Source organism: Mytilus edulis, chromosome 8, assembly GCF_963676685.1.
Source record: "Mytilus edulis chromosome 8, xbMytEdul2.2, whole genome shotgun sequence".
In the NCBI taxonomy this organism is placed as follows: domain Eukaryota; kingdom Metazoa; phylum Mollusca; class Bivalvia; order Mytilida; family Mytilidae; genus Mytilus; species Mytilus edulis.
Window position 1 is genome coordinate 13,240,368 of NC_092351.1, and position 17,276 is coordinate 13,257,643.

General features: G+C 33.4%; 1 protein-coding gene across 3 annotated transcripts in view; it reads right to left on the bottom strand.

Moving 5' to 3' along the window:
- Nucleotides 1-437: 437 nt before the first annotated feature.
- LOC139484842 (alcohol dehydrogenase class-3 chain L-like) overlaps nucleotides 438-17,276 on the bottom strand; it is a 32,686-nt gene continuing 15,847 nt past the window's right edge. For all 3 annotated transcript variants that reach the window (XM_071268837.1, XM_071268839.1, XM_071268838.1), the window contains 9 exons: nucleotides 15,388-15,529; nucleotides 12,635-12,725; nucleotides 11,616-11,748; nucleotides 9,535-9,621; nucleotides 8,414-8,543; nucleotides 7,015-7,145; nucleotides 6,769-6,904; nucleotides 1,701-1,839; nucleotides 438-608 (listed from right to left, as the gene is read on the bottom strand). In XM_071268837.1, coding sequence (XP_071124938.1) covers nucleotides 578-608; nucleotides 1,701-1,839; nucleotides 6,769-6,904; nucleotides 7,015-7,145; nucleotides 8,414-8,543; nucleotides 9,535-9,621; nucleotides 11,616-11,748; nucleotides 12,635-12,725; nucleotides 15,388-15,529 — 1,020 coding nt within the window. In that variant the 3' untranslated portion in view covers nucleotides 438-577. The remainder of the gene's footprint in view (nucleotides 609-1,700; nucleotides 1,840-6,768; nucleotides 6,905-7,014; nucleotides 7,146-8,413; nucleotides 8,544-9,534; nucleotides 9,622-11,615; nucleotides 11,749-12,634; nucleotides 12,726-15,387; nucleotides 15,530-17,276) is intronic.

A 17,276-nucleotide genomic window follows, 5' to 3' on the forward strand; every position in this document is an offset into this window, starting at 1 on the left:
CTTTCTGTGACTTAGATATACTTATAAGCTTGATATAGTTGTTGGTGTAGTATTGGAATCAAACCTAGGAATAGTAGTAGACGAAACGAACGGAGTCTTGTGTTTCTCCCAAATTGTTATGTATTTTAACAAATGAAATTAAATATGAATCAATATACAAGTACTTAATAAAGTAGAAAAAAATATACCTAATAAAGTAGAATTAAAATTACTGTAAAATAATGTAACCGAAGGTGTATGCCTCACCACTACTGTTTTATAGTATTCACCAGGAATAGATTACCTTAGCCGTATTTGGCAAAAGTTTTAGGAATACTTGGTTTTCAGTGCTGTTCAACTTCGTACTTTATTTGGACTTGTTAACATTTTTTATTCGAGCGTCAATGGTGAGTCTTTTGTAGACGAAACGCGCGTCTGGCACAAATATACACTTTCAATCCTGGTATCTATGATGATTTTATTTAAATTGCATACAAAGTTATATTATATATATATGGTGCGAGTATAAATGTACAGCCTGGTGTTTATTAATAAGTAAACAATCTATGTATTGTCATTCTCCTTCTCATTTTTCACTTCACTCCCACATGTTTAACACTGTTCTTAAGCTAAAAAAAAAAACAATTCTTTAACATAAAAGATGAAGTGGTGAAAACGAACATAATTTTTTTACTAGATACATACTTTGATAAAACGGATAATTAAAACGTACACCAATTTATTCTTACCTTTCATTGAAATTCATTTAGATTATCTTCATATATTATTATATGTGTCAATGACTGGTTAACTTTATTTTTTGGTGTAAATGAAAATGCAATAGTAAAAAGTGAAATCACAAAAATACTGAACTCCGAGGAAAATTCAAAACGGAAGTCCTTAAACAAATGGCAAAATCAAAATCTCAAACACATCAAACGAATGGACAACAACTGTCAGACAAGTCTTAGACACTACTATCTGCATTTTTTATATCTGATTTGAACACCTAGTTCATCCATACTATGTTTTATCTTGGCGATGTACGGCTGGTCATATCGTACATGCTGTGCTCTCTTTATTTGTTAAGGTCATATTCCCAATAGTGAACCTTTTATACTGAGACAGAGTCTTCATTTGCCTAGGCTGGCAGGTGATGCCTGCACACTTGGACGGTTGGAGTTACAAAAGTATTTTGAAAAGTTAACTTTGTGATTAATGATAATGATAATATATTCTTGTCATTTGACTACAGAAAGGTTTTTTATGTGTCACTAGGAATATATATCTCCCAGTTGATACGATATTTCATAGCTTGTTTTTCAAAATTACCGGATTTGTACTTGTATGAGCAACACTACACGTGCCACATGTGGAGCACGAATCGGTGACACTATCGCAGCACCAAATCATAAGTAACACTACACGTGCCACATGTGGAGCACGAATCGGTGACCCTATCGCAGCACCAAATCATAAGTAACACTACATGCTTCTTAACAAATTTGTAAAAATGCGACAAAAACATTTTTTGGTAAGACTGTTGCTCACATTCAAATGTAAATAGAAAGATCTAAAAGTTTACAATTTTTCCTCACATACATGAAATTTGAATGACTTAAAAACGTAGAACTCAATATTCAAACAAACATTTTCTGATATTTCACATGTTAACATCTTTGGAAGAACTTGATTATTTCATCCTTAGAAATGTATCTCACCTTTTAGATTCCCGCATGAGGTCAAATGCCTCGTTTACTTTATCTAATGCCATTTTATGTGTTACAAACTCGTCTAATAACACTTCGCCATTCTTATAACTTTCAACAAGTCCAGGAACATCGTCTTTACCCTTATAATCTACAAGGAAATGCAAATAACAGACAGTTATACCTTTTTGATAAGGTCAATACATGGTTGTTTGTACCAAAAGTAAGTATATTGACTGAGGAGGACAACGTCATTATACATTCATGGTATGATAATATCAGATTATTATTAATTAACTACACTGTTATTGGACTGAATATGATGAAAACTGCCTATGCAATATAAGGTGTAAACTCGGCCAATACAGAATAACTCGGCCAATATAGAATTTTTTCTGTATTGGCCGAGTAATTCTATATTGGCCGAGTTGACACAAATACAGGATTTCGGAAGGTCTCTAGTTTTTACATCGAAAGTCACGATAAATACAAACATAAAGTATATAGTTGTTTGGAAGACGCAGTTTTCATTTAGTCATCATTAACATGCTGAAAAGTTCACTATGGCATATATTTCAGGCTAAAGAAGGTCACATTCATTTAAAAAGCATTTTGAAAGCAGACGTTGAAATTATTTCAGGTTTGGGGAACGAGTAGATTATCACAAAGTTCGTTTCTTGACGACCTCATAATTTCACGTAGTCCGAGATTACTCTGACGTCCAACGGCTGTTTTGCCAGACAAGCTGGGTCCGTGGGAAGTCAGAGATCGTCCCATATCAAAAAGTGGATATTTGCCCACCCAAAATAGATGCGCTGCTTCGTCGTTTCTGGTGCCGACTGGCGGCCTTGGAGTTATATAAATTGGGCATCAATCTTTTCATTTATCTCTTCATTTATGTAAGTTTCACCTACCTGCTAACCTTTATTTTTCCATATTTTAACAGTTTTCACAGAGACCAGTCGATTTCTGCATTTTGACTTTCATTTTTAAAGATTATCACGTGACCACGAGAAAACAAGTGATGATTTATGCAAATGACTATATTCTAACACCTCGTTCATTTACGATGCAAGTTATCTAAATGTCCGAGAGCTTCCGATTGTTATCGTGGTTGGCACTAAATGCTTAATACCGATCTCCTGTAAAGGAGGGGGAAAATCGTGGTTGGTTACAAAATGTTAAATATCGATCTCCTATAAAGGAGGTGATAAAAGTATAATTATTTGCATATTTGAGTCCATTTGAAAATAAAATAAAAAATGTCTGAATCAATGGGCGACTGTGAAATCTGTCTAAATATGAGAAAATAAAGGGTGGCAGGTAGGTGAAACTTACATAAATGAAGAGATAAATGAAAAATAAACAGATCGATGCCCGATTTATATAATTCCAAGGCCGCTAGTCGGCACCAGAAGCGACGAAGCAGCGCATCTATTTTGGATGGGCAAATATCCACTCTTTGATATGGGACGAGCTCTGACGTCCCACGGCCCCAGCTTGTCTGGCAAAACAGCCGTTGGACGTCAGAGTAATCTCGGATTAAATTTCACGATGCCGATGTTACAAATCGATTAACTGTTTACTTTCGCTTATTTTGTAAACTATCATTAATTTTTAAACCCGAACCAGGCATATGCATTCTGTAAATATGCAAATCTTCGTTCTTTGGTCATTTGGCTTATGGATAGTTGTATCATTTTCAACTCCTACATTATTTAAAAAAAAAAAATTTAATAAGTTTCTGCATAACACATGCAATGGCAGTACCTTTCCAATTAATATTTATGTGTTGCGTTTAAATTTAATTGTAACACTTTATAGTGACTGGCAAGGGTAGAAAAATTCATCAGATGAGAAAATGCTGAAGACACCTGGAAACAGCACCAGATCATTATATATTGCATCATAAAAAGAAACTGAGATTTGGATAGTTCCACTTCAAGGTAAAAATACTTATCTCTTGTGAAATAAAATAAAAATAATATTGTAACACTGTAGTTAATTAATAAAGATACTATTACTTGTATATCTGTATTGGCCTTGTTATTGGTCCTCGGCCAGCTGTATTGTCCTTCGGCTTCGCCTCAGGCCAATACAGCAAGCCTTGAACCAATAACAAGGCCAATACAGCAATACTTACGTAATAATATCATATTACATGGCATTTTTCATATCAGATGTATTATCAGCCCAAGGTTCAATATCAGAGCAAGAGCCGAATGATCGAGGGCTGATATTGACCGAGGGCTGATATTACATCTGATATGAAAAATGACATGTTATGATCTTGTTATCATATGCTTCAACAATGGAGAAAAATAACAGTTTAATGTATTGATCCTTATAAGTGGTTCTCAAGTGGAAGTTAAAAAAGTGAAACGTTTACGGACGTCGGACGATAAATATAATACACCCGATATGAGATCTTTCCATCATATACATCAACAGAGGAGAAAAACATCAGTATAATATATTTTTATATTATAGATAAAAAAAATATTCAACATAATATAAAGAACACTGTTTGGAAAGGTCAACAGTAATCTTGTAAAGTAACTTTCTAAATTATGCTGGAAATTTAAAAGAAAATTTAATGCATTTATTGTATCATTTGTTTTTTTGGCATTTTACATAATACATTTTTTGGTTTCCTAATATATGTTTTGTAGCCTACTTTGTTATTTTTTTTCACTGAAAACGTACAATTGTGATATATTTTCCGGAAATTGCCGAGTAGCGCCGGTATGCCATGCGATAACGTTACGGAAAGGCATATGATAACGTTACGGAAAGGCATGTGATAATAGCTGAAGCATGTGATAAATTTTTCATATCAGCCCGAACACCAATTCGGAAAATATGGAATTCACATGAATTACTTGGTGTTATCATACTGTAAAAATTATAAGTTATTTACTCTAAGTATGATAAATGCATGCTATGAAGGATACGCAAAAGCTGCAATTGCTTATAACATCGAAGAAGTATAAAACTAATTAAAAACCAATTGTTCAGAGAACCATTGATGGTCTTTCCACTAGTACAGATCTTTTTTATATGAAAATATTAAAATTCGGTTTTAAATGTCAATTTTATCGTCAAATGACAGCTTCTTGAACGCTAATTCCAAAAATATATGGTTTCTATACAAAAAGATATAAAAAGGGAGATCATTTTTTACTTCCGGTTTAAACATCGGTATGTTTTGATAGTTTAGTTGACTCTGATTCCAAAAATAGATGGTTCTGTATACTTTTACATTAAATTAGTACAAAAAAGGGCTACTTCCGGTTTACAAAAGGTCACTTCCGGTTGGCTTTTTTCAAGGTCACTTTGCTTGCAAGCTTTTGCAAAAAGTCCCATGGCTTTATCATGTATACATAAGAGGAAAGAGCAAAGGTCAAAATCTAGAACGTTGAATTTACCTATGACCTTGAGCTCAATTCCAAAGTCATCAACCAAGGACCTCAAATCAAAAGACTCTAGGCCTCTACTTCATATTGTTAATGAGTTATATTACCATACAACTAATATTAGATATAAAAGGGGAGAAAACTCGCATAAATGTTACGTACCCTTTTAAGTAAAATTTATGTGTTACGACATGTCGCAACTAACAATTGTCTGAAAATATTTTGTCGATATCTTGTATGATTTCTGAAAATAAAAGATAACAAGCCAAAATAAAAAATTTGAACATGACCTTGACCTTTGACCTTGACCTCATTTTATTTTTTTGGAACCAAGGACCTCAAATCAAAAGACCCTAGGCCTCTATCACTTATGGTTTTCCAGTTACAAATTTATTTCATTTATTTCAATATAAAAGGGGAAATAGCTCTCATATGGAGTCTTCGTAAAGCTTCGGTCAAAATGAAACGTAACATCCTGAGGATATAACAAGCAATTTGGAAAAATAAATTTGTCGCTTTCTTTTATGGTTGCGAAGGAGATCTGATAACAAGAAAAACTGTTTGGGGAGATAACTCTTACAAAGAAAATTGTTCGGTTAAACAGGGTGAGTTTCAAAAGCGTATAGACTGTATGATATCATATACAAAAAAACTAAGCGACATCTTTTGAAACATTTTTACACCGCAAGAAAAAAATTAGGCAGAAGAAAAAAAAATAATCAGAACAAAATCAATAGGTCTTTCCACACGGAAAGGTGGAAAGACCTAATAACAGCGTTGATGATACAGGTGGTATTTAAACGTGATCTTGTGTAAAACTGGCTGTCGACAACAAAGATTTCACGCAATTACATTATGAAATCAAGGGTATCTTATGAATTATATTATTATCCCAGCCACTCTTTGGTGCTTAAGTTTTATTCAAATGAACACAAGAAGTGACAAGAAAGTTGAATTATAAAAAATAAAAAAGTTACTTTCTGCTCCCATTCGACCTTATTGCTAACCAAAGCTCAAATGAAGGTTTGGTTGGTTGAATTTCGTAATCAACTTGTAATCATATATTACATATTCTAATAATAGTATCTTTGATGAGTTTAAAGCTTTCCCTTTATTTTAAACATGAATTTCAGATATTAGGTTTTTGTAAGACCTAGACAAAATGTGTTTTTATATATGAACATGTGACATGAATAGACAAATTGTAGCTTTTCAATAGTTTCACTTTTTAATAACACAGTTTTGATACAACGCATAATTGGGTGACTCGAGAGATTTTTTTTACTTTGATAACAATCTAATGTTGCATTACACGATATGTCTGATCCAGGAAAACATGTTCTTTCATTAAGTTTAGTCAACGTTATTAAGTAGCCTATTTCCCTGTGTTTTGGTCTGTAATACTTTCAATGACGAAATGAAAATAGTTAGCGTTTGTACCAATTATATATGATCTCAAGAATATCTCACATCTTAAGTTCAACTCAACTTTCCGAATCAAAATAGCGTTCTTGAACAAAAATAGGCATGCTACAACAACTTTTGAGATTAATTCGATCTCCTTATGGCTCTGGGAAACTACAGCTTTGTAATAACATATTATGCTACCCATTTATACAAACAAACTGTTATTCAACGCGTGAGTTGTGATCAAAATGCCTTACCTCCATAAAATGATCCAAGAATTCGTTTACCCATTGCAAAATTAAATGGTTTGGTGCAAAATTCATCCGTATCCGGTGCAACGCCAATTATAATGGTTTTACCCCAGCCCTTATGTGTCGATTCAAAGGCGGTTTGCTGAAATGGAAATTTGTCAGGTATTAGTGAATCTCTATGATACAATACAATATATATTTTTGAGAGTTTGATCTTTTCAAAACAATACTACACATTTAAATAAGACTCACCATACATTTCACGTTACCAATACATTCAAATGTATAATCTAGGCCACCTTCTGTCATTTCTGTTAGTACTTCATGGAGTGGTTTGTCATGATCCTTTGGGTTAACGCCCTCTGTCATACCAAAACCTTTACCTGAAACATATGATAGTGGTGATATTCTTATTTCCGTTTATAGGAAGAAAGTACAAAAAAGTTAATCAAAACTCGCAAGTCAGTAAAAAAGATATTTCACATACTGCATGCACAGAAAGGCAGAAGAACATGAGAAATCTTCACCAAAAATCAACGGATGAACTCATGGACCATAGAATGGTAAGCAATTTGTGCTCCATAAGTGACACCAATTGTTTTGCTTATCCATGACAAACAGTGCCACATACCAAAACACGTTCAATTCGGTGATAACATAAACATAGAAAAGAGGATTGAATTGTGTTTTACAATTGGGTGGAATATATCCGTGAACATTAGTGACGCTGATATTCGGTTTAGTACCCTTAATCGGAATCAATGGCTTCCTTTTAAGCACAATTCATGTATCACGAGCAATAGGCTATGAAATACAAATCCTGGACAGATTTAACTGGAATATTGTAAGCACGATAAAAACCTTTTCGTAATAGCAGATTAATTTCAACCAATTCATCATTACATTTCTCGTGTCAGTCTCGCCATTTAAAGCCATTTAAGAATTTTAATATGGCATCTTGGTTACAATTTAATGTTAAAAACCAAAACTGCACCAGATGCGCATTTTAACCATAAATGCCTCTTCAGTGATGCTAAAGGCCAAACTAATTGAAAATCAAAAATTTAGTTAAAAAAAATATATTATAAAGTGCAACACCACTAATTCGGGCCCGAATATGTAGAATATTTAGGTATTGTTGGTATCAAATGAAAGATTAAGGCCTGGTGAGCATTGTAGAACACTTTTGGACTTTTAATTTTGAATATTAAAAAAACAGCACCAAATTTTAAAAAGAGGGTACATTTTGTCTGTTTGTCAGATCTGGTGTACCTGTTTTGGTACATCCTAATTTCCGGGAACCAGTTCTTTCTTATATGCCATTAAAGGTATGTTGATTTTTTCAGTACAAGACACCATAAAGTGTTGCTTTGAAATGCAATAATTGCCACTTTATTTGAACTTAAAACAAGAGAGGTGTGCCTGTTTGAAATGGAGGAATTTAACATAGAAAGCTATGGGACCATGAATTAGTGGTGTACTTCCATAAACCCATCTTCGCTAGCCAAGGATCGTCATTCAAACTAAAAGGACACAAAGTATAATTTTGTAACACAATATCCGTATTTACGCACTAAAGTTGTTTGGCATTTATAACTATCATATAACATAAATGTATACAAAGTTTGGTTTTGAGCGCCAACAGTATTACCTTGTTTGAACTTGTCTGGGTTTATGTCGATACCGATTATACGGGAAGCGCCTGCTTTTCTGCAACCCATTATTACTGCCATGCCTATTGCTCCTAAGCCCCAAATAGCGCATGTGGAACCAGGTTTGACCTGATCAAAAGATACTTAAATAAACAAAAACACTAAGAACAAAGAAAATTTGTAATAAAATATAGATTTATAAAACTTGAATAACAAAACAAATTATTGGGACTAACTTAACGTGTAGTGTCAACACCTATTAATAAATCAGGTGTATTTGAAAGCTTAAACGGAGAGAAGAAATGAAACAAAAAATTAAATTTTCTCATTGTTATAATATTGGAAAAAAATAAAGCTGAAAAAGAATCTGCGTTTTACTATTTTTTTAATCGGTTATTTTTGGCTGAAGAAACATTTATCGATTTAGTTCACATAAAGGGCAGTAAAAATTTTGCAGGAGTCAATGACTGATGTTTGTTAGTTCTTTTGTTTTAGGTAGTCAACGTTTACTTTTAATTCGACTTCCAAAATATTTTTATCCCTGACTGGATATTTATGATTGTGACTTGACACTATGATTATGAACTTTATCGATCGATCGATTCTCCTGTTATATCACAAGAAGAAGAAAGTGGCGAGAGTAGCACTGATGACGGACTTCTGTCTGACACCAAAATTATCCACAAAAATCAACAACTATTCTCAATTTTATTTCTATCAAAAAACTTACAAATTTTACAAAATCTATGTTCCTCTTGAGCATACGTTTTTCGATATTTGATGATGCTAACAATTTATCGAAAGGAAAAACTCAAACAAAACTATGGAATGTTTTATAATCCGTAGCAGATTATGGCGGTGTTTGAGTGGGGAATTGTCTTGCATTACTTATGGTGCCCCTCTATATAACGAACTATCTGGATATACGTCATAAGATCTGAAAGAGGTTTCAGCAGACTTTACGCTGTATCACTGCTGATGATTTCTATCGTCGATACAACGGTTTTTAGGTTTCAACAATTGCAAACAGTCATAGCAATATATTATTAATGAGGTGTTTCGCTACAAATATTCTGAGCTAGAAAAAAATATAAATCGTTGTAAAATAATAATTTTTTACCTTGGCTGTATTGAGGGCAGATCCATATCCTGTAGCTATTCCACACCCCAGTAAACATACCTTGTCCAAAGGAGCTGATGTTTCAATCTAAAAACAATATAAAACATGCATTGTTAATTTTCTTTTTTAGACGGCGATGTTACTTTGGCTTCATCATACGGTGTTTATATATCCCAACTCGTTTGTTATGCCCGTGTGTGTAGTGATGTCATAGATTTTACCGAACGTAATCAATGCATCACTGGTAAATTATTAAGTCAGGGATTTCGTTACCATAAATTACTTCAAACTTTTACTAAACTCTTTCATAGATACAAAGATTTGATTAGTAAATTTGGCTGTACCTGTAGAAAACGGTATTTCACATCCTAAATTTTACGGTAATATTGTACTAAAAGCGCGGAAACCACTATGTGATCGGTGTTAACTTATCAAACCTTTAAACAAACTTATTAGTAAAGGTTATCTTACCAATGTTGTAATAAGATCTTGGAATATAATTTGCATTGGCACAAATATCGATTTTGTCATCAGCAAACATGGCAAATTAAAACATAACTAAATTTGTATTCTTTTCAAACGTTCTTTTTTTTTAATGTATAAATACACATCCATGTTCATTTTTTGTATAGAGATTACTCTATCTATGCATTACATTATACCAATTTATTAAAAGGTTAACTCCTAACTATCCTACTGCTTGTGGATACTTTTATATTTGGCATTGCACAAGTCATGTCTTCTTTGACTGTCCATGACGTTAAATTACTACATCCCTGGGATGTGTTTTTGTTGATATTAGTCTTTGAAGCATGATTTTTTTTTATCATTAATTTTTTTTGGCTTTAAACTAGCTTTCAGTAACTACGAGTACTCTCAAATCGTACTTTGGTGTTAATTTGACCTGTTGATACAATTTGTAATGCTTTTTTGTTATTCAATGTTTACTTATTTAGTGCTATATCTCGTCTGTCTATTTTTAATATATACCAGCTTTGATAAGTGTTTGGTACGACTATAAATTTTCACGTCTGTCCTCGTACTATGAACAACAAAATTATTTATTTTGTAAAAAATATTACCGTTCTCCATTACTGTATACCTCACAACAAAATTATTGTCATTTACCTGTGTACATTATTTTATTTGGCGGCATTTTGTCCAAGGTTATGATTGTCTGTCTGATATTGTTTAACATCTCACCCCTTATTTTATTGATTTTGTATTTACATTGTGTCATAGATCTAATTTATTCGTTCTGTGTATACTATGTTCAATTGCTTGTGTTAATATGTCTTTTGATTGAGTAAAGCCATTTCAATTGATATTTTATAGTGTGTCTTTCTATGTTGTGATGTTACACTATTGTTTCAAGTAAGGGTGAAGGTTGGTACCTATTAAAACGTTTAAACCCGCTGCATTTGTTTGCACATGTCCTAAGTCAGGAACCTGATGTTCAGTGGTTGTCGTTTGTTGATGTGGTTCATAAGTGTTTCTCGTTTTTTTTTAATATAGATTAGACCGTTGGTTTTCCTGTTTGAATGGTTTTACACTAGTCATTTTTGGAACCCTTTATAGCTTGCTGTTCTGTGTGAGCCAAGGCTCCGTGTTGAAGACCGTACTTTGACCTATAATGGTTTACTTTTACAATTCGTGACTAGGATGGAGAGTTGTCTATTTGGCACTCATATCACATCTTCTTATATCTATGTCTTAAAGAAATTGTATTATAACAAATTTACTGTTATTTTCTGTGATCATGACTTGTGCTAAATAGTCATTGCATATCAAATGAAGCCAGGTAACACATGGGACGGACGGACGGACATACAGATGGACAGATGGACATAATAGTTATAACTATCTCAAAGTAATCCATCACATGTCATTATTGTTGTTTTTGTAGAACGTGGTCAAGTTACTTATCTATCTAGTTTTTCGTGGATATCATCAACGGAAAACAATATATTTGAGCTTCCGTTCAAAATAAGATTGATTTGGCATCGATATCAGATTCTGCGAATAGTAACCAATCACGCCCAGGTTAAAAAAAAAGGTAATATTTTAGACAATGATATTACCTTACAAACCGACATCTCAGGTACTACAATGTACTGACTAAATGTACTGCAGTCTAGAAAATGGTATATCTGCTTCCCCATACAAGTAAAACGAGTTGTTCCATCCAACATTGTTCCCAAGCCGTGAGTACCACTACAAATAAATTAAATCCATAAGGTACAAAATGTTTGTTACATAGGTATCCCGTAGGATGAAATTAAATTTCTCTAAAACAAGATAAATTATAGTAAATTAAGACACTGAAGTTAATTGCATCTGACTGATTTCCTATTATAAGTCTTCCATATGATTAAGTCGCACCATTCTGTCATGAAAACTTATTATATGTAGATTGAAGTATAAAACAATGCCATGCAGATGACAAACCAAATTCTAAAGGATCGTTATTCATTTAAGTTTTCGCAGTTTCGTTTTCGACTTATGAGATTGATTATCCCTTTGGTATCTTTCGTCTCTCTTTTCTCCGAAATCGGTTTTTGTGAACAAAAAATAGTTTTTAATTCGTTGTGTGTCAAAGTTTGTTCTAAGTAATGATAGAGACAAATATTGCTTCATTTGCAGTCAAACTTTTGCATTTTCTGTACTATAAACGATCTTTATGTATTATTGAAACTATACCCATGTAGAATTTTATATTTGGTCTTTGTCAGAAATATATTTGGCATAATCCATAATATAATTGTAACCATTTTGGAAAAGCAAACTTGATAATTTACCCCGGAATAAGTTGAAAGTCGGCCTATGAAAGCGGTTATTGTACAGTATAACAGGCGAAGGCATTACATTTGAAATGAATAAAATCATTCCGAAGTTTATTTGTTACCATTTATATTTTGCCTAATTCGCATTAATTTTCACTTTGTTCGGTACGTTTATACTCATATATTATGGCTCACATTTATTTATTGTTTATAATTGAAACATAATGGAAAAACAGATAAGCGTTAATGGATACAAGTAGCAAAACCATACAGAGACGTGACCATGGTGACATAAAAATCTAAAACATCGATCTTACCCTAAAAACTCATCGCATAGGTTTGTCTTGCCGCTCTTACAACTTTTACATTGATTACACTGTGGAAGCCATAACATAACCACGTGATCTCCTGACAAAATGAAAATAAGCTTCAGAAGCGAACAGTCCACATTTCTTTGTAGCACAGTGGCGGATCTAGGGGGCGGGGTGGGGTGGGGTTTATCATACATCAGTCGGATAACTATTGAGTTAAGTTGACAACAATAGAAACATAACACTTGCAATAACGCTAGATTAAAGTCAGACTTGATTTATATATAAACTCCTATTTAGGAATCCCCCCTTTAATGATCCTTAATATCTGTTCTATTGTGTTATCCTATGAGTGCAAATACAAATTGTCTGACACATTCTCTTTCTCGCAAAATCTATCCGAAGATTGTTACACTAATGTTTTAAAAATTGTAAATTTTAACGCATATTTAGTAAGGTTAACTCGATTATTGCAAATGTATGTTCGATATCCTCTGATTCCGCATAACGTCCCTTTGAGTTTGGCTAAGTGACTTGATTTCAAAAGATTTCATTTTCTCAGTTTCGTCATAAAATGTTTGATTATTCGAAACACTATGGCTTTTTCTACCCATAATCATAGATGACCTTAGTCGTATTTAGCACAACTTTTCGACATTTTTTTGGCTTGTAATACTCTTCAACTTCGTATTTGATTTGGCGTACAGACTATTTCAATTTTAGCACCACTGATGGGTCTTGTGTAGAGGAAGAGTGTACCTAGCGTACTAAAGTATGAGCCTGGTATCCTTCATTATTTATTGTAAGAACTCCTGACTCAAAACAATGCTCCAGAATGACGCTCAAAACAATGCTCCAGAATGACTGACATTGACACTGCTTACGTTCTACGCGTTCATCATCGCGAATTGCTCGACACATACGACTCACAAGATACACAGTCTTAACCTTTTAGCTACCATAAGAGTCCGATAGGAAGATATACAGATTGTGTCTTATTTCCTTTTGTGACACTTTGACTTAATGTAAATTCGCACGACGGGTTATACATCGCAGGAGACGGTTACCATGTCGACGCAGTCGTTCATCTTTGTTTGGAGTTCATGCAATTCAGAAACTTATTTTTTGTAAATTTTGATTTAAATGTTTTTGATGATTGGTTAGATATAAACATCGTTAAACTACAGTTCCCTCTAACTTCGTACATATAACGGATATGTTCCTCTGACGTTCATGTATACAATCAGCAGAGTCATTAATTGAAACTGGAGCATTCGGAAGTAGGGAATGTACATGTGTTTAATAAAAGAGAGCCGAAAGATATCAAAGGGACATACAAACTCATAAGCCGAAAATAAACTGACAACACCATGGTTAAAAAAGAAAAAGACAAACAATAGTACACAAAACACAACATATATAGAAAACTAAAGACTGAGCCCCACAAAAACCCCACCAAAAACTATTGGTGATCTCAGGTGCTCAGGAAGGGTAAGCAGATCCTGCTCCCATGTAGCACCCGTCACATATAAAATATATCATGTATCTATATTGATGCATTTAGACACTTTGCATACGATATTAACATATAAACAGGATTCATATCCCCCAGAGAGAAGAAAAGACTTTGCTACCACAAAGTTGGAGATCAAATAGATTTAACATTGTTTGGTTAAATATAAAACGTAGTACATGTATATCTTTAGAACGGTGTTAGTTCTCACTGTATATATATAACTCTAGACGATCAGTTTAAGAATATTTGTCTTACAGTTGTCATGTGTTTTGACGTATGGAATAAAAATATGTTGTTGGACTGCGTGGATAGTTTACAATTCGTTAAAATTGCAAAGTATTCCATATGTTTCGGAGTTTTGTGTGGCGTCCAGTTCGCTGAACTAGTATACATTTTTGTTTAAGGTCCAGCTGATGCCCGCCTCCGGGAGCGGTATTTTCTCGCTGCATTGAAGACCCATTGGTGGCTTCTGGCTGTTTTTTTTTGCTCTTTGATCGGGTTGTTGTCTCTTTGACACATTCCCTGTTCTATTCCCTGTTTCATATATATATACCATGATACATGTACGTCATGCACTGTCTTCCAACTTAAAGCTGGGTAAAGACAAAGCATAACATGTGTACGGACGCAAAAAGTCAATGCGGCGTTAACCTTATGTTATCTTTTATTCTGCAATGAGTCAAAATTTCAGTAGACATAAAAACTAAACGCGCGTTTACTTCCGTGTTAATCTGTGCGTTAATGCAAAGTATACGTAATTGGGCGATATTTTCTATTTTGATGAAATTGTGTATGCTTTTAGAACTCGCTGAACTATATCTGAATAACGAAAACAAAAATAAGATTTATATATACAATTTGATTTTGTACATAACTTAGGCCGTTTGTTTTCCATAGACTAGTTTTTTCGTTTGAATTGTTTTACATTTGTCATTTCGGTGCATTTTATTGCTGACTGTGCGGTATGTTTTTTTTTTGCTCATTGTTGAGAACCGTCAATTAAACAATTAGAGAAATACGTCTACCAATGATTGACCACTAACATTTTCATACAAATAAAACGATATTGTTTACAGTAATACTATACATTTTTTATTAGAGAAAAGAAACAACTGTTGTAACCAATTATAAACTAATGTGCATGTACAGTTCTTCTTGTAGGGACAAATTACTTGGCTCTCAGCCTTTCGACCCACACATGGTCGTACCACATTTGTGAATTTGAAAAAAAAGTTTGTCTCACCTTGTTTACAATCAGTAACACCAGAACCCACGCTCTCTATAATACCAGCACCCTCATGTCCAAGGATGATAGGCATCTGACCGATTTTTAACGATCCATTTAGGATACTAAGATCACTATGACAGACTCCTGTGTACAGCACCTGTAAATGTACAAGGTGAAACGTTGTCTCATCTAGATACCTGCATAAACATGAATATTGTGTTTACAGCATTGACCACCAGGTCTTTGATTGCTAGTAGTCTCATTAGCAATCATACCATATCTTCCATTTTGTATCTGATTGCTGGTAGTCTCATTGGCAATTATACCACATCTTCCTTTTAATATTTGATTGCAAGTAGTCTCATTTTCATTCAAAAACATGCATCTACTTTCATATTTTATGATAGTGGTAACCTTGAATTAATGAACGAATGTGTTTGTTCATTATCAGAAGCTGTGATTGTCAACCTTCCGTCCACTCGTGCTCTTTATAACCCTTCGCAACAATATTTGAATAGATGGCCAATAGCTAACCAGCTATTCTGACTTATGTGAATATTTAACCGCAGTCCCATGTAAACATGGTAAATAACAGGCAAGGCAATTAATACAGATTTCAGTGATCTTGTCACAGGTCAGTCAGGATTCTACTTCGTCAGAATATTACGCCAGTTCATTTTCACAATCGTAGAAATGGAAGCCATTGTAGGGATGACGCGCTACCAATTTTGCTCTTGGAAACCGATAAATTCATCCACATTGCACCATTACGATCCTAATATGTCAGTTGTATTTTAAATGATAAATGTATCAACTAGCTAATGAGCATCAGTTAATGATCTTGTCTGCATTGATTCAACTTAAAACTATTGTCTGATCGGTTGTTAGGTGGAATTTTCGAAAATTCATACACATTTTAAAAAAAATCTAAATTAAAAATTTCGTGGAAGGGCAAACTAGATTTTTTTAGTGTATAAAGACTATAAACCCTAGTTTTCACACACAAAAAAATATAATTTTTCAAAGATATGCATTTTCATCATCCAACTTGATAGACTGTCGTCAAGTACTTTCAGTAAAAAAAAAATTATTCGAACACACCTTCTCTGTTTTTGTGACTCATTAGATAGGTATTTCACTTGACCCACATATTTCATCTTTTAGTACTGTTATTTTTTTGTGTTATAAAGTCAATCTGTAGCTTTGATATATAAAAATGATAGAATCTGAAGCGAGACGAAGTATGAAATATTCTTACTTTGTACGATATCAAGATAAAATATTCAACTCAAACACGCCCTAACATAAAAAGGTGCACTCGATTTTCTATTTTCGATACAATTGTTACCCAGTTTTAGGAATTTTTTCTTGAGTCACTTAATGGAAGGGCAGACACGAACATTTTTGAACTAATAGATTGATATGTTTACCGTTCGTGGTAATTTTATCAAAAAAATCGGAGGTTATGAATTTTCTTCATCCAACTTGAAAGATACCAATGTCGTCGACTTGAAATCTAATTGTTCTGCATAACTATGTACTAGATAAAGTGAAAACTTATGCAAATGGTGTTTTTAAAATAAAACACTTCGTAATTGAGAAGAAATTGTAATTTTGTTTGTTTCGATAAGCTTTTTAAAATTTTGTCACTATAGTAAACAATACAGTACACATTTATCGCCTTCTCTAACAAAGAGCTTCAATTCTTTTGTTCTATTTCAACCGGGTTTCCGACTGAGGTTACAGTTAAGCAATAATTATCCATTAAATTAAATGTCGGGGATTTTTATCGTGGCCATTCTTTTAAATGTCATGTATATAACAAAGAAGATGTGGTATGATTGCCAATGAGACAACTATCCACAAAAGACCAAAATGACACAGACATTAACAACTATAATAGG